At 44.7% G+C, this 19,840-nt stretch overlaps 1 protein-coding gene across 3 annotated transcripts; it reads right to left on the reverse strand.

Moving 5' to 3' along the window:
• Positions 1 to 3,626: 3,626 nt before the first annotated feature.
• Ptges3 (prostaglandin E synthase 3) lies at positions 3,627 to 19,276 on the reverse strand. Of its 3 annotated transcripts, none has more exons than XM_027392757.2 (8): positions 18,863 to 19,276; positions 11,087 to 11,200; positions 10,560 to 10,629; positions 9,856 to 9,954; positions 8,973 to 9,062; positions 6,625 to 6,687; positions 5,511 to 5,535; positions 3,627 to 4,547 (listed from the first exon to the last, which is right to left on the reverse strand). In XM_027392757.2, coding segments are annotated over exons 1-8 (483 nt in total). In that variant the 5' UTR covers positions 18,865 to 19,276; the 3' UTR covers positions 3,627 to 4,527. The 3 variants fall into 3 exon arrangements, with proteins under 3 accessions (XP_027248558.1, XP_027248557.1, XP_035306771.1); XM_027392756.2 differs by lacking the exon at positions 18,863 to 19,276 and adding an exon at positions 15,254 to 15,273; XM_035450880.1 differs by lacking the exon at positions 18,863 to 19,276 and adding an exon at positions 15,239 to 15,273.
• Between the last annotated feature and the right edge of the window lie 564 nt (positions 19,277 to 19,840).

A 19,840-nucleotide genomic window follows, 5' to 3' on the forward strand; every position in this document is an offset into this window, starting at 1 on the left:
CAGTGGTGGCACACACCTTTGATCCCAGCACTCAGGAAGCAGAAGCAGGCGGATCTCTTTGTGGTCAGCCTGAGCTACAACAGAGAAACTGTCCCAAAGACACAAAAACAGTATCTGGTGTATAGCTCATACATGTTAGCTATTATTTGTACTTAAAAAATGTGTCTGGGTGTTCTTTTTGTTTGTTTGTTGTTTTGTTTTTTTCAAGACAGGGTTTCTCTGTGTAGTTTTGGAGCAAGTCCTGGAACTTGCTCTGTAGATCAGGCTGGCCTTGATCTCATAGAGATTTGCCTGTCTCTGCCTCCTGAGTGCTGGGATTAAAGGCATGCCCCACCATTGTCAGGCATGTATGGGTGTTCTGCTTACATGTTTGACTTTCCTCTCTGAGGATGTCAGGTGCCCTGGGACTGGAGTTAGTTTTACAGTGCTAGGAATTGAATCCCAGTCCTCTGGAAGAGCATCCCAGTTCTCTTAACTGCTGAGCCATCTCAGATTAACTTTTAAGGGCTGGATGTCTCAGTGGGTAAGACCACTGGCTGCTCTTGCAGATGACCAGGGTTTGGTTTCCAGTACCCACAGGGAGGCTCACATGTATAACTTCAGTACCAAGGGATTTGGCAACCTCTTCTTGCCTCCTCTAGAACCAGGCATGTATGTAGTGCACATATAAACATGCAAACAAATACAATTTTTTTCTTCTGCATATATATATATATATATATTATATATAATATATATATATATATATGTAGTGGTCTTTCTCTACACCCATCACTGTACCACACTTACCTGCAGAGCATGATGGTGCAATACCTGTAATCACAGAACTTGGGTGGAAGCAGGACTGCTAAAAGTCAGGACCAGCTTAAACTACCTAGCAGGAACCAATCAAACAACACTGATTACACTTGCAGAGGATCCAGGTTCAATTCCCAGTATTCACATGGAGGCTCACAACTGTAACTCTAGTCCCAGGGAACCTGATGCCCTCTTCTGGCCTCCAAGGGCATCAGACACACAGGTTACGTAGACATATATGCAGACAAAACATACATGAACACATAAAATCAAAAAAACACAACCCTAAATTCCAAATGCAAACCCCTTCCTCCAACCCATGCAACATCCCCTTCAGAATACAACTTTAATATGTTCGTTTTTACTATTCCTCCAGTAGTACAGAACATACTTAAGTTCTCAACCCATGGGTTAGGGTTAGGTGAACCCTTCAGATTGCTTAAAACCATCTGCAGATCAGACATTTATGATTCATAACAGTAGCAAGATTAGCTAATCTAATTTTGCTGTTATGAACTGTATCTGACATGCAGGATATTGATATGCAACCCATTAGAGAGCCATAGGTTGAGATCCCCTTAGAGGGGCATAAGGGATGTTTTAGTGCTTTCAAAGGATCAGGGTTTGATAACCAGCACCCATGTGGTGGCTCATAACCACGTTCTGGAGACCTGTCGCCATCTTCTGGACTCCTTGGGCACTGCATACACATGGTGCACACAGAGACATGCAGGTGACTCATTAAAAATACATTGTGTAGTGTTGCCTATATCCTACTTCCTTGCTTAGAAAGGACCAGTCAAAAATGTTTAACAAGGCCTCACAGTGTGCTCAGTCAGTGTGGGAGAGCACTTTTCCTGTTGTGTGGGAGCACCCAGTCTGTCAAGCACTAAAATTTCTTATATATGGCCCAGTCCTGATCCTGCCTGCCTGTCTCCTGAGTGCACAGATTAAAGAGGTGCACCACTGTGCCTGGAGAACATAGAATATCCATTACTGAGTTGTTTCAAATGTTTATAAACTGTGAGATCAGTCCTTGGAGTTTTAAACACATTTATCTGCTCTGCATGCTAAGTTGCAACAAAGTAAGCTGGGATAGTTTACCAAGACTAGAATTTCTGATAAGGACAAGGACAAACAATTATCAGCAGTTCCCCAAGTTTCCATCTGTGGCTATTCCCTCTATTGCTCTTGTTTTTCAAGACAGGGTTTCTCTATGTAGGCCTGGATGTCCTGGAACTCAGAGATTTGTCTGACTCCTGCCTTGAGTGATGGGACTGAAGGCATTCAGCCCCCTACTGCTTTACCAAGACAGCATCGCTTGAAAGCCAAGCTTGCACTATTGAGCCTGTACCTAAGTGCTGGAACCACAGGTATGAGCTGTCAGGCTGGGCTGTTCTCTGCCATTAATTTCCTTCATTTATTTGAAGCAGGGTCTTACAACTAGGCTTGCTCGATGCTTAAGAACTACCCTTGCCTGTCTTGAGTGTTTGGATTGAAGGTTTATGTCCAAATGTCTAGATAAAATGTTAAAATTTTGGAGCCAGATGTGGTGGTGTGTGCCTTTTTCACTCAGTGATCCTAACATAGCAGTTAAGTGTGCTTACCATTCAATGAGGACCAGAGTCCAAATACCCATGTAAGTCAAGGTTCACAATCCCTCAAGTTCCCAAGGGGCCAGACACCTTCTGACCTCCCACAGTAGCTCCCACCCCCACCCCAAACTGAGGTGCTAGACAACAGTGAAGAGCACACTGTTCTGAGGACCTGTGTTCAATTTCCAGGACCCATATGTAACTCCGGTTCACAGGGCTTTAAGTCTTGCATCTAAGGGGACCAGCATACACACAGAATATTTTTTTTTTGCTTGTTTTTCAGGACCAGATCTTTCTGTGGGAAGGTCCTGGCTGTCCTGGTACTTGCTCTGTTGACAGGGCTGGCCTTGAACTCAGAGATAATACCTGCCTCTGCCTCCCATAGCACTGGGATCAAAGCTGGGAACCATCAAACCAGTGTTTACAGGGAACACATATATAACCTTAGGCATGCGTACATGTCAGCACACACACACATTTAAAAAAGGCAAGAGACAAGCTTTTTAAAAAAAAATATTTAAGTGTGAGCACAATGGCACACACCTTTAACCCAAGTCAGGCCCTGGAAAAGGATTTATTATACAAGCACGCATGGGTATTGAAAGGGAGACACTTAAGGGACAATTTTATATGCTAGCTTCTCACTGGACTGGACATAGTTCAGCAAAGATGCTGCAACTAAGTCTGCCAACTTGAGTTTGAGTTCTAGGACCCACACACATGGTGGAACAAAGAACCAACTCTACCAGCTGGCTCTCTGACCTACACTAATGTGCTGTGACACAGCCCCAAAGTTAAGTTTTACTTTGTAACCACTGAGCCACCTCCCCAAAGCTGTACCTGTTGTTCTCTGAGCTATGCATGCACAGAAATCAAAAGGATAATCTCTGTATCTTTAGCACTTCATCCAACATGGCCTGAGATATCACGAACAGCAACAGAATGTTGAAACACAGCATTCCCTGCTGGACACACTTGGGAAGCTGCAGAGAAAACACTGCTAAAATGCAGGAGCTTTAAGATGTACAGGAGGACAACACTTAGTTTTATTTCAATCAAGTCACACTTTTTCCAGCTGCTGCAAAGTGCACTACAGTCTTCCATTACAGATCCACTTTAATGTGTTTCCTGTGACAGTAGAGCAAACAGAAGCAGTCCCGAGTTTTCCCTCAAAAACTAACAACTCCATTCCAGTAAGTGGTAAATACATGAAATCACAGCAAACCAGACAACTTATAGAAGGAGAGCCAAGAAATCTTCCAACAGTTTATTAGAAAGAATGTAGACATTTAAAAAAATCCCCACTGTCATGAACATAAATTGAGGTTTTCCAGCCAGGGCATAAGCTGAAATCAAAATAGGAAATAAAAAAATCCAATAGTGTATTAACATTTTCCACTCATTTGCCATACTGACAGTGCAAATACAAATCTGGTCTAACATGTACAGACTCTCAAGCAACAATGTACAGCTTTCTTCGTCCTCCATGCTAAGAGATGTAAGAGATCAAGGGCCAAACAATACCAAATGTATAGGCTTCAAAAACCATCTAAGTTAGGGCATTCACTAGTTTTAGCTAAAATACACTTGAACACTGACAAGTGATCACATACAATAATGTAAAGTACATTTTTTTTTTGAAAAATAAACTTTAGTGGAATAATTCTGAAAGGTACACTGGAAGAATGGCAGGGTATCAGTTTAAGATATCAGCCAATTTGTTTCAGCCCCCTTCAAGTCCATGGTCTAGGATCTAAAACTAGTTCTTTCCCTAAGCTGAGAGCTTCCTAACACATAAGTAACTGTTATGAAGAAAGAAGACTTAGGTGAAATATGTTTACTCATCAGAGCTGCTCTATCAGTTGCTGCCTAGGATTTCAACTGCTTCATGGAATCCTGGGAAATGTTCATGCATAAGGATATTGCCTTAGCTGACTTAAATTGCCCCATACAATGGTACATTATCAACCCTTAGTGAAGCCTTAAAAAAAAAAAAAAAAAAAGGTTGAAAAATGGGTTAAAGAAGGCAAACACAGCATCTGCCTTTAGAGCTATCAACTCAGGAATTTTCTCAATTATGAAATCTTGCAGAAGTTATTTCTCTGTCTCAAAATCCTGGCGATGACAACATTCCTTACTCCAGATCCGGCATTTCTGAAAGGATTTTAAGAACAATCAGTAGGTCTACAAGATAACTACAACAGAACCCAACAGTCAGTATAGGTAGAGAAACAGCTGACAGCTCCCTAGGAAGCATGTGTGCGCACCTCTGGACAGAGCAAGGACACCTTTTAAGAACTATGACAAAGCTTCAAGAGGCCCCTTCCTTAGCTCACTAGCCCATTTCCATTTTTGGGAATGCTTCCCTCTCCCCACTTGTTTTTCCCCGAGACAGAGTTTCTTGTGTACCCCAGATGTCCTGGAAACTCGCTCTGTAGACCAGGCTGGCCTCAAACTCAAGATCCACCTGTCTCTGCCTCCCAATTGCTGGGATTAAAGATGTGCACCACCATGCTCATGCTTTCTTAATATGCTAATTCTATCCCATGCCAAATGTGAAACCTATGTGTTTGGGAGGGAGAAATAGCTACTCTTCTAGAGAATCCAGGTTCAATTCCCAGCTCCTATGTGGTGGCTCACAATTGGCTTTAACTCCAGCCACAAGGGGTCTGATAGTCTCTTTTTGTCTCCATAGGCACCAGCTACACCATGCACAGACACTTGCAGGCAAAACAGAAACATAAAAAAGGTGCTGGGTGGTGGCGTGGTCCACACCTTTAATCCCAGCACTCAAGAAGTGGAAGCAGGAGGGAGGTGGATCTCTCTTGAGTTCAAGGCCAGCCTGGTCTACACCGCTCCAGGACACCAAGGGTTACACAGAGAAACCCTGTGTAAAAAATCCAAAACAAAACAAAAAACAGTAATATGATCTTTTCCTTGTGGTTGCTGGGATTTTAACCTAATCTCTACCTTTCTCTTATATTAAACTGTACTTGAGCTTAAAAAGAAAAATGAGTGTCTGCTCTGAAAGTTGGTCTCACTACGGAGACAATCATTGCACTGGAGACAGGAAAAACACCAACCCCCAGTCCCCCCGCCCCACAACCCCTCACGTACTTTCGTCATCGCTGTCTTGTGAATCCTGTAAAAGAAAATTTAGAGTTACCAAGCTAATCATAAACACATTCTTCTTTACAGAAAGAATATTTACTAAGAACCCTAAGCATTGTATTTTTTACTACAGTAGCAAATACACTTAACATGGAACCTAGGAACTTAATGGTAATTGATTCATTTATTCTCCTAAGGTGAATGGCTGTGCAACAGAAAACCCTTCTTTCTGTAAAACATGCTGTGTACTTCTTGAGCCCACCCCTTGTTATCACCTCTTGCCATTTAAAAGGACTCAATACCAAGACAATGAATTCTAATTATATATACCGAAGTTGAGAATTCTCCCAACTACATAAATAACCGTGTGTCAAGACACTAACAGAGTATTGAGGGAAGAAATGTCTTGTTGAATATCCCTCCTCTTTTTTTTTTTTTTTCCTGAGGCAGGGTTTCTCTGTGGCTTTGGAGGCTGTCCTGGCTCTCACTCTTATAGACCAGGCTTGTCTTGAACTCACAGAGATCCGCCTGCCTCTGCCTCCCCAAGTGCTGGGATTAAAGGCGTGTGCCACCAACACCCAGCAATATCCCTCGTCTTAAAGCATTCACATCCCTTTATTACTACAGACTCTGATTCGGCTTTAAACCCTATTTATATCCTTGTTAAAACAGTGTTAGTGTGAGAGTGTGTGTGTGTGCATGTGCATCTCAAGGCAGGATTTTGCTGTGTAGTCCTGGCTGTCCTAGAACTCAGTTTGTAGACCAGGCTGGCCTTGAACTCACAGAGATCCACCTACCTCTGCCTTTCCATGCTGCGCCTCGACTACCCAAGGACAATCTTTTAACTCTTAACTTTTGTACAACGATTTCTTAAAAATGTGATTCTTAGTGGTCCATAAATACAACTGCCCTAACTAGGCAACCTCCACCCCCTATGAATACATCTAAAAAACCCAGTACTTCCCTTAAAGATGTTAAGAAACAAGCATGACTGGGAGTGGGGTGAGGTGGTGAAGAAGGATGGATGAGTGTACATTTGCAGGGAGCCACTGTGCATGTAAGACCATCTATAAATGAACTGCCTTCTACTACTAGGAAAAAGATGAGGGTTCATACTTACATCATCTGCTCCATCTACTTCAGGTAAATCTACATCCTCATCACCACCCATATGATCCATCATCTGTTTGAAGCATAAAAATTAGTTTTTAAAACGGTAAATTCAACCTCAATAGGCTGCATACTCCAGATGTAAGCCCTTAGTCCATCATAGGCTTCCATCAGAAGAAACTTAAGTACATTGTTTTCTGGAAAAGGCAGAGTCATACACAACCAGAGAGCCTACTACTTGTGTGAAAACAAGGGAAGGTCCAAGTAGATGTGGTGACAGGTAACTTTAGAAGTTCAAGGTTATCCTCAACTACACATTGTGAGATAAGAAGCAAGCCTGGTGGGCTACGTGAGATCCTATGGCCACAAAAATAGGAAAAAAAAAAAAATAGAAAAAAAAAAAAAAATCCACCCAGTAAGATACCTACAAATGGCAGAAAAATGAAGATATTGAAACTATAGTATAGTGGGCTGGCAACATGGCTCAGTGGTTAAGAACATGTAGTGCTCTTGAAAAGGACTCAGCACCAATACCGGGGGGATCCCGACATCTTTATGATACCCAAAGATAAAGGAAGGAAAACACCCCACTTTATTGCAGTTACCTCTGGAGGTAAAGGAAAAACAAAAAGAAACAACAAAAACACCAATGGAATTCATTTGGCAGTTGAAAACTATCCTGGCCTGGAGATGGCTCAGTGGTTAAGAGCATTTTTTGCCCTCAAAGGGTCTAGGTTAAAACTCCAGTTGCAGTGGTATCATGCCCTCTTCTCTTCTGACACCAGGCATGCATGTGAATATACACGCAAACCAAACATACATCCCGCCTCATTTGCACAGTAAGTTCTTAGCAACAAGAGTAACTTAGTGAGATTGGATTAAAAACAACAACAAAAACAACTTCCCCCAAACAAAAACCTGTAACAAAGAAGTTGGGCAGTGGTGGGATTAAAGGGCACATCTTTAATCCCTGCACTTGAGAGGCAGGGGTAGGCCAGACTGGTCTACAGAACCAGGGCTACACAGAAAAACCTGGTCTCAACTGCCCCTCCCCCATAACCAACAATATAAACCACCAAACCAAACAACATAGAGCTGGCAAGATAGCTCAACAATTACTGGAGGAGTAGTTTCTCTGTGCCAAGCCCATGCCAGATGTTGAAGTCCTCTTCCTACTAAAACCAAGAGCCATCTCTGAAGCTTACTTAAGCAGTTAGACACATGAAGCTCAACTTCTTCACTCTGTATCCAATTGCCAAGTCTGGTATCACTCCTGGCTTCATGCAAGCTGAGTAAGCACTAATAAACTGATTCACATGCCTCCCTAACTTTTGCATACAAGAAACAGATATTTCCCACTTTGGTCATAGTAACATATTTGTGACATCCCAAGTGCCAGGATTAAAAGAAAGCACGGTTACACCTGGCTCCTCTTCTTGATTTACAAACGAAAAGAAATCTTTGCACACACCAATGGAGAGCTGGCTCAGTGATTAAGAACACTGGCTGTGCTTGCAGAGACCCAGGTTATTTTCCAGTACCCACACAACTCCTCAGGCAGATATATACCCAAGCAAACATTCATACACATAATTGGAGTTTTGGGCAGTTGTGCTACCACAAGGTTTCTGGGAACCAAACCCATGTCTTCTTCAAGAGAAACAACTCCTAACTTTACACCATCTCTTTGGACCCTGATGCTAGTGTTTAAAGGTGTATTTGTACTACATGGCTCCAGAGGGAGGTGCAACTGCTGAATGAATGCTGCAGAATGGTTCCAATATTGGGCTGGATTTTATTGTATTTTGCATATGGGTGTTTTGTCTGCACGTTTGTGTACCATATGTAAGCAGAGGAGGGCCATCAGATCCTCTAAAATGGGAGTTATAAGCAGTTGTGGTGTTATAAGCACCATGTGGGTGCTGGGAACTGAACCCAGCTGTCTGGAAGACCAGTCAGTATTCTTAACCACTGAGCCATCTCTCCAAAACCACATCATTCATTTTTAATTTCTATACATTAGTAATTTTTTAAAAATCATGTTTATATATATGACAATGTACATGGAGTCATCTTGTAGGTCCCCACAATACTAAGCTTTAAAAGGTGATGTTGAGGAGCTGGTTGAGAACACTTGTTCTTGCAAACGACCAGGGTTTGACTTCTGGCAACCACATAATGGCTCATAGTCCTCTGCATAACTCCATTTCCTGGCACTCTGACACTGTCTTTGGACCTCCAGGGCACCAGGTTCCCTGATGGTGCAGACACATAAGCAGGCAAAAAACACCCATACACATTAAAAGGAAAAGCACATTAAAGGACTACAGGGTAGAGGATGCCACTACGAGAACTCACCTCAGAGAAACGGTCAAAATTGGACATATCTTCATCTGAATCATCCTCCCAGTCTTTCCAATTGTTGAAGTCCACACTCAGCCAATTGAGCTACACACAGATTAACAAAAGCATCACCACATGTTATGATTTTTGAACGTACATCCACTAAGGGTACATAAATTAGCACAAAAAAGACAAAAACCCAAGTGAAACCAAAACTGGACAGGCTCCAACTATATAGCCCAGTGTGCTGGCTATGTTTTGTCATCTCAACACTGGTTAGAGGCCTGAGAGAAGGGAATCAACTGAGAAAATGCCTCTGTAAGATCAGGCTAGAGGTAAGCCTGTAGAGTATTTTAATTAGTGATTGACAGGGGAGGGCCCAGCCCACTTTGGGTAGGGTAATCCCTAGGCTGGTGATCCTGGGTTCCACAAGAAAGCAGACTCAGTAAGCCATGGGGAACAATCTAGTAAGCAACACCCCTCCATGGCCCCTGCATCAGCTCTGGCCTCTAGGTTCCTTCAGTGATGGACTATGCCTGTGGAAGTGTAAGCAAAATAAACCCTTTCTTCTCCAAGTTGCTTCCTATGGTTTTCACCACAGCAATAGTAAGCAACCCTAAGACATCCAGGCAAGCTTGTCCCAATTTGTTTTAGCATCAAACGTGCCACCAACTCCTGATGCGAAAGCCTGTTGTGTCTCTTGAATGCTAAATTTCTGTCATCAACTGGGGACTTCCTGACACTTGGCAAGAAAGCGAAGTGCAGGACACTGTTTTCATACTATTAAAGACTACACAGAGAAACCCTGACTCCAAAAACAACAAAAAGCAAACCAAAACAACAAAATCTTATTACAAAAATTCATTTTACTTCTCAAGAACAGAAAATGAGAACCCACCTTTGCCCTCTCCTTTGTTAACCTAGGCCATGATTGGCCAGATTCTCCTTTCCGCAAACAACATAAAATTGATCTGTCCGTTCTTTTATGCTTGGAATCCTAAAACAAGAGCATCATCACATCATTTCACCTCTACTGTAAATGGTAAAGAATAGCCTGTCCCATTCTACTTCTCCCTCTCCACTTAACCCCCCCCCTTTTTTGGTGGTAGTGGTGGGGAAGGATTGTTAGAAACCAAACCTAGGACCTTGAAATGTACTAGGGAAGTACTCTGCCACAAAGCTGTACTTCCATAATTTGGCCATTACTGTGCAGCCTGGCTGGTCTTGAACTCAAGACCCAACCTCAGTGTTACTAGTTTTTGGTGATCCTCTATACTAAACTTTCTTTTCTTTGGCTTGTTTTTCTGAAATGGTTCTTCTATGTAGGCTAAGCGGTCTTGCCTCAACTTCCTGAAAAGTCACCTTATAGGCACAAATCACCTATGTGCTTCTTTCCCCAGACACTTAGCTACTAAAATTTCAGATTATTTAGGAAAATGCTTCAAAGGTACTGTCATCTGTCCAGTAACATAAAAACATGTAGGAAGGAAGGTTGCAAAATATGTAACAGGCTCTACAAATAATCAAATAGACTTAATTATTTACTACAGCATTCCCATTTCCTCATAATTTAAATCAGAATAAAGTGTTAATACTACTTACATTTGGATCAATACAATGAAAAAGATCAATTTCATTTAAATGCTTAAAATTATCACTTCCTCCAAGACAACTAAAAAAAAAGAGAAAAATTCAAATCAGCCTCTTTAAACAACAGATCAACAAAAGAAAATAAGCTTTTAAGTTACTCAATTGTCTGAAATAAGTTCTGGGCAACACCGATGAGTGCTGGCTAGTTTTATGTCAATCTGACATAAGCTGGACTCATCTGAGAGAAGGGAGCCTCAAATAAGAAAATGTTTCCCTAAGATTGGGCTGTAGGCAAGACTGCAAGGCATCTATCTTCTCAATTAGTGACTGATGGGAGAGGGTACAGCCCACTGTGGGTGGGGCCATCCCTGTCCTGAAGTCAGTACTAAGCAGCACCCCTCCATGTTCCTACCCTGACCTCTGATGAACAACAGTGGATGCATAAGGCCAATAAACAATATACCCTTTCCTCCCCAAGTTGCTTCTGGTCATGGTGTTTCATCACAGCAATAGTCACCCTAAGACAAAAAGCAAATTACCTGAAAGTGAGTTTGGATTTCTCAAAATTTACATTAACATCTTTACTGTCTTCAACACAAAATTCAATGAATACATAGTCCCTTCGATCGTACCACTTTGCAGAAGCAGGCTGCCTACAAAAAAAAAAAAGATAAATTCAAGCAGGAATTTAATACTTATAACTTCACATTTAATATAACAATGTATCATTTTTTTGAGACAATTTCTCTCTGTAGCCCCAGCTGTCCTTCCTGAACTTGGAGACCCACCTGTCTCTGCCTCCCAAGTGCCGGGATTAAAGGTATAAGCCACTACCACCTGGCCGTTTGAGAGATTTCAAATCCCCTTATCCCTCGTAAAATTTATTATGAATATTATCAATTGCTATTCGTTTATTTTATAGTAATTTAAAAGAAACATTTCTTTGTGTGTGTACACACACAGGCACACACGAATGTGCCTGTAACTTCAGAGAATTATTTGCAGGAGGTGGTAATTGAGACAGAGTCTCTATATAGCCATGGCTTGATTTAGAAGTAACTGTGTAGAACTATGATCCTCCTGGCTCTGTCTCCTAAATGCTGGATTACAGACAGAAGCCCGAAGGTCTGGCTTAGTGTTGCTGATATGCACCTGTGTGCAAGTGCCCACAGAGGTCAGAAAGGCTGGAGTGACAAGCAGTTGTGAACCACCAGATTCAGATGCTGAAAACCAAACTTGGCTTCCCAAGAAAAACAGGGGGAAATTTAAACCACTGAGACATTGCTCCAGCCCCAGCTTAGGAAAAAAAAAAGTATATTTATTTGCGTGTACATGTATGTGTATCTGTATATGAAACTACCCACTACCAAGAACAGCCTACATTTTGATTATAATGGCGGAAAATTTCAGAGACCTGGATAAGGACAAAATCTGCTGTCCTCAGCAGGGCAGGTCTTAGAGGGTACTGGTTTATGCCTATAATCCCAGCATTGGGAAAGCAGACGGAAAAGCACCCTATCTCAATTATAGCATGAGCAAGCCCCTGGGCTTGAACCCAAGCACTAGAGTATTTTAAACAAGATGGGTTTTGTATGGAGTGCCTTTTCCCTTTGGCGCAACCCAGTCTTAGAAATGTTGCTGTTTGCCATGCATGGTGGTGAACACCTTTAATCCCAGCACTCAGGAGGCAGAAGCAGGCCAGTGTGGTCTACAGAGCCAGTTCTAGGACAGCTAGGGCTACATAGCAAAACCCAGCCCTGAAAAACAACCAACCAACCAACCAACACACCATTTAAAAGAAAACAAAAGTCTATCTTGCCCGGGTGAAATGGCTCAGCAGCCAAGTAATGTTATTTGACCCAAAAGCCTGGCAACTTGCCTTCAATTCTCAGAACTCACATAAAGATGGGAACTAGGACTCCATGCATGCCCACACACATACATACCATGAGCCCACCCATCTAAAATAAAAACTACAATACCGCCCCCATTCAGTGAATACTAACAGCTACAGATAACCATTATCACCCAGTTGTCGTGTTTAACTTTAGAAAACTGTGCCTTCACTACACAGCATGTTACCATGTTTATTAAACAATGCTTAGACCCTTCCCAAATAATGTGGGTTGTAAACTTGGATCCTAAATCAACTCAAAGGCATTCTTGTACATTTTCTTGATCAAACTATTTGAAGTGTAAAAACACATTCTAATTAATTGTGAGCCGAACTTTCTAGTGCCAATACCCTGTTGCTGCCCTGCTCCATGCTTCCTAAATGGACTGAAGACCAGCAGCAGCTCTTTGGGATTTGTCCAGGCTTTCAAGTATCAGATTGGAAGTGACTAAAAGCAACTACAAGGTTCTGGACTTCTCTGGGTAAGTCAGCCATTGTTGGACTATTCCGTTGACACAAGCATCATGTACAAAAGCCAATAAATCCTGTTATATATTCACTGAATCAGTTCTCTTCCATTAGAGAACCCCCAATAACACCAAATAGCTGGCACACGAGGATTCAGTGAGGATTTTATCTACTTAACTTGGAGAAAATGGGTATACAGTCCACCTGCTTTTTGCCTAGCGGCTGAGGCTAATTAATGAGCAGATTCTTTACCAAGCACATTACAATAATTGCTTGCCTAGCAGCAACAGCCTTTAATTCCAGGACTTGGGAGGTAGAGGCAGGTGGGTTAAAGGTGTGTGCTACCATGCCCAGGCTCAGTTTTTCTGTTCTTTGTTCATTCACTACTTAAGACACAGGAACCAGCAAAGTTAACCTACTTCCTTAGAAGCACATTAAGTAATCAATGCTAAGGGTGAACTGCTTTCTGTCCAATTTCTCATGTTTAACTCTGAAATTCAGTACCTCAGCATGAGACTTTTACTTTAGACAGGGCTTTTAAAGGTAATGGAATCAAAGCAGGCTCTCCTCTAATATGACTGGGGCCCTTGTAAGGGGAGATGAGGACACAGAGGTGGCTATCAAGTGAAAGAGACTCCCTAAAAGAACCATTTCTTACAAAATAAAAATAATTAAAAGTCACTTTTTGTTTAATGTTAAGGTCTCACTCTGCAGCTGGCCCCAAATCTGCCTTCTCACAGTAGTGTCTAAACAGTCTCTTCACAAACCCAAGCCTCTTCTCTAACAAACCAAGAACAAAACAAAATGACCTGTGTTCAGTTCTCAGCACCCACACCAGGCCTTCACACACAATTGTACAAAAATTGATTGTCTTATGTTTGTATGTAGTATACATGCAAATGTGGTGGTGGTGGGGTTGTGAAGTGGCCAGATGTCTGTCTCAACCTTGCTCCACTTCCACACCTTTGAGACTCTCACTAAATATGAAAGCAAGTGGCTAACAAACCCTAACAGGCCCCCTGTCCTGAACACACAGTGCAAATAGCTTTTTACATGGGTGATGGAAAGGCTTCAGTGATTTTTTTTATTTTACATACATTGTGTTCTGCCTCTGTGAGGGTGTTGGATCCATTGGAGCTGCCTTGTGGGTACTGGGAACTGAACCTGGGTCCTCTGTTAGACTAGCCAGTTTCTTAACTGCTGAGCCATCTCTTCAGCCGCCGCCCCCACCCCCATGGAAATTTGACCTTAGGTCCTTATGTTTGTTGGCAAATACTCTTACTGGCTAAACCATTTCCCCGGTCCCCTTTCAGTGTTTTAAAGCAAAGTCTTGCTATGAGGGACATTTTCGAGACAGGGTTTCTCCTGTAACAATCCTGGCTGTCCTGGAACTCAAGAGATCTGCCTGCTTCTGCCTTCCAAGTGTTGGGATTAAAGGGGTTGGCCATCACTGCCCAGCTATGAGCAAGTCTTAACTATGCAGGTGTGGATGGCCTCAAATTGCAACAAACTTCCTGCCCCTACCTTTCCACAGCTGGTGTTGCAGGTGGAAGCAAAAGGAGAAGGAACGAATGAAAGAATGAAGACTAAACAAAGCTCTTGTATCTCTATCATGATAGTTTTTTGTTGTTGTTGTTTTTTTGTTTTTTCAAGACAGGGTTTCTCTGTGGCTTTGGAGGCTGTCCTGGAACTAGCTCTTTAGACCAGGCTGCCCTCCAACTCACAGAGATCCGCCTGCCTCTGCCTCCCGAGTGCTGGGATTAAAGGCGTGCGCCACCACTGCCTGGTTCATGATAGTTTATAATAAGGAACAAGACACAAAGTTCTGCCAGACACTATGGACATGCCTGTTATCCCAACACTTGGGAGGAGAAGGCAGCAGGTACAGGCCAGGCCCCACCTAGAAATTTTTAGCTTGCTGTAGTGATGCACACTAATCCCAGCACTCAGGAGGCAGAGGTAGGGGAATCTCTGTGAGTTAGAGATAATAAAAACAATTCTACATTTGAGAATTTACAGAGCTGGGCATGGTGACATATGCTTGTAATCTCAGACTTGTGTCAAAAAGAGGATCACAAGTTCACATAAGCCCGGCACACACCTACCTAAAAAAACCCCAAACTCCCCCAAAGCCCCACCATCTGTTCCATAGTGTTGTCTAGGGGTCAAGGATAAGCAGTAACTGTAACCTACAATGTTTGTCACTTTGTTCCTATGTCTTCTAGTTAAAGTCTAACTCAACAAGAAAAAGGAAAAATCAGTTGCCAGGTTACAGTGGTTAGGAAATCAACATTGAACAAAGGCCATCAGTTACTCTTTTCAAACTTACAAGACAGAAACATACCGCATGCTCATTTTAAGCTTGGAAGGCTGAATATTTTATCTTGGGGGTTCTGCAAAGTAAATACATAAATAAATATGTAACTTTAATCCAAGCACTGGGGAGGCAGAAGCAGGCTAACCTCCAGGAGTTCACTGCTAGCCTAGTCTACAGTTCCAGGAAAAGCCAGGGCTACACAATGAGACTGTCTCAAAGAATAAGCCTATTTAGCAGACACCAATAAACAATGCCATAAGTCAAACATTCTTCCAATTTTCACTTTAAAGATTCTAAGTCATTAGTTACATGCCTTGACATTTATTTACAAAATGGTATATACTGAACATTTTCATCTAAGGAGTTGTTCATATTTATTTTATGTGTGTGTTGCTACATGTATGTACATTGCCTGTATGCCTGGTACTGGAGGCCAGAGGGCCCAGAGAGGTCCAAAGAGGGTGCTGGATAGCTTGAAACCAGAGTTACAAATCAAAGTAACATCTGGTCTCTGAATACTTCAAAATGAATAATGGCCAAGTGGTGGTGGTGCACGCCTTTAATTCCAGCACTCAGGAGGCAGAAGCAGGTGGATCTCCGTGAGTTCGAGACCAGCCTGGTCTACAAGAGCTAGTTCCAGGACAGCCTCCAAAGCCACAGAGAAACCCAGTCTCCAGAAAAAACCAAACAAACAAAAAACCAAACAAACAAACAAAAAACCAAACAAAAGAGATAAGGGCATAATGGTGCAAGCTTAAAATCCCCAACCAAAGGTTGTTCAATGATTAAGAGAACCGGCCCCAGGATTCTATCCTCAACAACTATATGGTGTTTCACAAACATCTTTAACTCCATAGTTCAGGTAATCCAACACTGTATACTGGCCTTTGGAAGTGCCAAAAGCAGGTGGTACACAGACAAATGTGCAAACAAAACACCCACAAACCCAGGTTGGGTGGCTCACAACCGCCTCTACTCAGACCCAACATCTCTGCTTTCTGTACACACAAAAACGTCATTTTAAAAATATTTATTTTACCTCATTTATGCTAGTATTTTGATTGCATACAAGTGTGTGTGTGTGTGTGTGTGTGTGTGTATGTATTTATGTATGTATGTATGTGCCACATGCTTGCTTGGTGCCCACAGTGGTCAGAAAAGGGCATTGGATCCCCTGAAACTGGAGCTACAGATGATTGTGAGCCACCATGTGGGTGATGGGATCTGAACCTAGGTCCTCTACAAGAACAGCATTCAATCTGAGCCACCTCTACAGGCCCAATAAGATAGAAATTTCAAAAAGAAAAATTTGCTGGGTAGTGGTGGTACACATCTTTAATCTCAGGACTCGGGAGGCAGAGCAGGTGGATCTCAAGGCCAGAGAAACCCTGTCTCCAAGGGAATTTGTTGGGCAGTGGTGGTGCACACCTTTAATCCCAGCACTTGGGAGGCAGAGCAGGTGGATCTCTGGAATTCAAGGCCAGAGAAACCCTGTCTCCAGGGGAATTTGCTGGGCAGCGGTGGTGCACACCTTTAATCCCAGCACTTGGGAGGCAGAGCAGGTGGATCTCTGGAATTCAAGGCCAGAGAAACCCTGTCTCCAGGGGAATTTGCTGGGCAGCGGTGGTGCACACCTTTAATCCCGGTGCACACCTTTAATCCCAGCACTTGGGAGGCAGAGCAGGTGGATCTCAAGGCCAGAGAAACCCTGTCTCCAAGGGAATTTGTTGGGCAGTGGTGGTACACACCTTTAATCCCAGCACTCGGGAGGCAGAGCAGGTGGATCTCTGGGAATTCAAGGCCAGAGAAACCCTGTCTCCAGGGGAAAAAAGGCAAACAAAAACATTACTTTTGAAGGAAGCAGACATTACACCTAGAGAATGGGTAGAATACGTTGCCTGCAACTTTCATCTATTTACATTTATTACCTGCAGAAAATGTTTCCAAAAGTCATTTTAAATACAGTGCTTGTAAAGTATTTTTTGACTTTATGTGCATGAATGTTTGCCTGTATGTATGTGGACCACATCCCTAAAACTGGAATTATGGATAGTTGTGAGGCACCATGTGGGTACTGGTAACAGAACCCGGTCCTCTGCAAGAGAAGCCAGCACGGAACCACTGGTACTTCTAGATGAAAAGGTGCTTTGTTTGGCTATGTATATATACTAAATGGACCATGTTTTACTTAGCAATTCATTTTTTCCTTACAGATGTTCAATGTATTGGGGTTCTATCCATAACGCCCCCCAAATAAAATTTAAAACCTTACAATTTGGGTTTTATCCCCACACGATGAAAGACCTTCACACAGGTTTTCCTTTCACCTCCAGGAGCACCCGCTCACACAAGTATATGTAATAAAAAAGTTAAACTCTGTTACATAGCTTGGGTGTGTGTGTGGGGGGGTGGTGGGAAGCTCCAAATTTCTTGTGTAAAGAAATTTCCCAGAACTCCATGCCTTCTTCCAGGGACTGTTGCCAGCTACCTACTAGATCTAGGGTACGTTCTCTCCGTTTCCATTTCTCGCCATACAATATCCAAGCAGGCTCTTACAGCTGTACAATTGTTAACGTCCAGTTTCTTTTCCATCACTAACCACAATTAACTTCTAGGGCTGTGCACAGTGCACAGCACCCACCCACCCACCTCACCAAATAGTGCAACCCAATTTTCACGCCTCAAGAGGTTTTCCCGAGAAGGGAAGGCCTGGAGAGACGGCCAAAAATTCCTAACGGGTTAAAAGCACCAAGGTCCCTTTATCAAAAAGCTAAGATCTTTAAGACAAACCTGTGACCACCTCCACACCAAACAAATCAAGGGCCTTCAGGCCATTGAGGTGGCCACTCCATACCCATTCCTATTTCATCCTGGCACGGAAGGAACGCAATGCCACCCCAAGTTCACGGAGGAACACAGAGAAAGTCCCCAAGTATCTTGCAACCAGACACGTGCACATCTACCTGCTCCATAGTTAACTACTACTCGCTGCCGAGGAAGTGACTGAATTCGACTTGAGTTAGAGGAATATGGGTACGGGAAGTTTCGTTGTGGTGACGGCATGGGCCCCTCTAGTTGCCTAGCAGTGCCTGCCGCTGCGGGCGGGGGGGGGGGGGAGAGGGCCGCGTGGTGCCCTGTCGGCGGCGCTAAAGCTTTCCGACGGCCCCCACAAGTGCTCTCAGCCCCAGGGCCTGGTGCGGGCATCACCCAGAGGCGAGACTTGACGACCCAAGAAGCCAAGTGACTCTCACGGCCCTAGGTGCCCGCATGGCGGGAGGCTCGCACACAGAGAGGCTCACACACGAGTTTGGGGCCTAAGGCTAAGTTCCCAGAGTTCCGAGTGAGCCAGACCGTCGGGGGAGGGGGGGAATGGGATTTCTGGCACGAAGGATCCCGGGGACGGACAGGAGGTGGGGGAAGCGGACATCTGGAGAAAAAAAATGTCCTCCACCCGCCAACGGTAACCGGAACAAGGATGCATGACCTCCCGCCGCCCGGCGGGGCTGCCGCGGGCGAGGGGAGACGGGAGAAGGGCCGCCGGCGGGGGGAGGGCGGAGGAGCCGTTTCCCGGCAGCCGGAGATCCCGGCGCGGCCTGGCTCCGGGACGACCTTCCCTCGCCGGGATGTCGCACTCACATGGTGACCGGGGCAGGGGGCCAGGCGAACGGGTGGGCGGGCCTCACTGGGGCGGCGGCGGGCCAGTCGACTCCTCTCCGGCGGCGACTCCGGCGTTTTCTGCCCGGTCGCAGCCTCTTCTTGCTCCCCCGGCGGCGACGGCAGCGACGGCGGCGGGCTCGACCTCGATGCCCACAATGCACCGCGCGGAGAGCGGCTCCCTCAGCCCGGGAGAGGAGGAAAGTGGAGGAAAAGGGGCGCGAGGACAGAGGGAGAGCGAGCGAGCGAGCAAGCAAGCGTGCGAGCCTGCGTGCGTGCGTGCGTGAGTGCGTGCGAGGGGTGGCGAGGCCGGGCGGCGGCTGGTGACGCAGCAAAATGCCCGGGCCTGGCCGCCGCGCCTGCGCACTCTTTGTTTTCAGGCTCCTGCGCGGCTTTCTAGAGATCTCTACGGAAAGGGCGGGGTCTCCCAGCTCCTTCGCGATTCTTCCCTAGCCCGCCCGCTCGCCCGCCCTCTCGCTCTCCCTCCCGCCCTCTCGCTCTCCCTCCCGCCGGCCTCGGGCGTGCTCGCTCGCTCGCCCTTCCGCGCTCCCAGACCGTTGGCTGCCAACCGCCTGAGCACGCGCCCTGGGCGCTCTCCCCGGGAAACGGCCCGGCTGCCTCGGGAGGCGGCGGCAGAGACCCGGCCCCGAGGGGACACGTCTCCGGGAAGATGTGTTGGTGGACGTGTTTAAGAGTGGGGCTCACACTCTAGCCTTCTAGCCCAGGCTGGCCTCGGCCTCCCGAGCGTTGGGATTACAGTGCCACCACAGCACCGGGACTTAAATTGGTGGAAAGACGGCTCCGTTTTGCAAGCCCGCGCCTCCTCGCCGTTGTTGTGATAGTGGACACACACGGCCTTTAGCTGAGGAGAGCTGCCTTTGCAAATTTGCCTTCAGGGATGAGCCTTTCCCCTGCTTTGAGACTTGGCGCCCTAGGTGAGGCAAGGAGGGAAGAGTTTGT

This window comes from Cricetulus griseus (genome assembly GCF_003668045.3).
Source record: "Cricetulus griseus strain 17A/GY chromosome 1 unlocalized genomic scaffold, alternate assembly CriGri-PICRH-1.0 chr1_0, whole genome shotgun sequence".
NCBI classification, from domain to species: domain Eukaryota; kingdom Metazoa; phylum Chordata; class Mammalia; order Rodentia; family Cricetidae; genus Cricetulus; species Cricetulus griseus.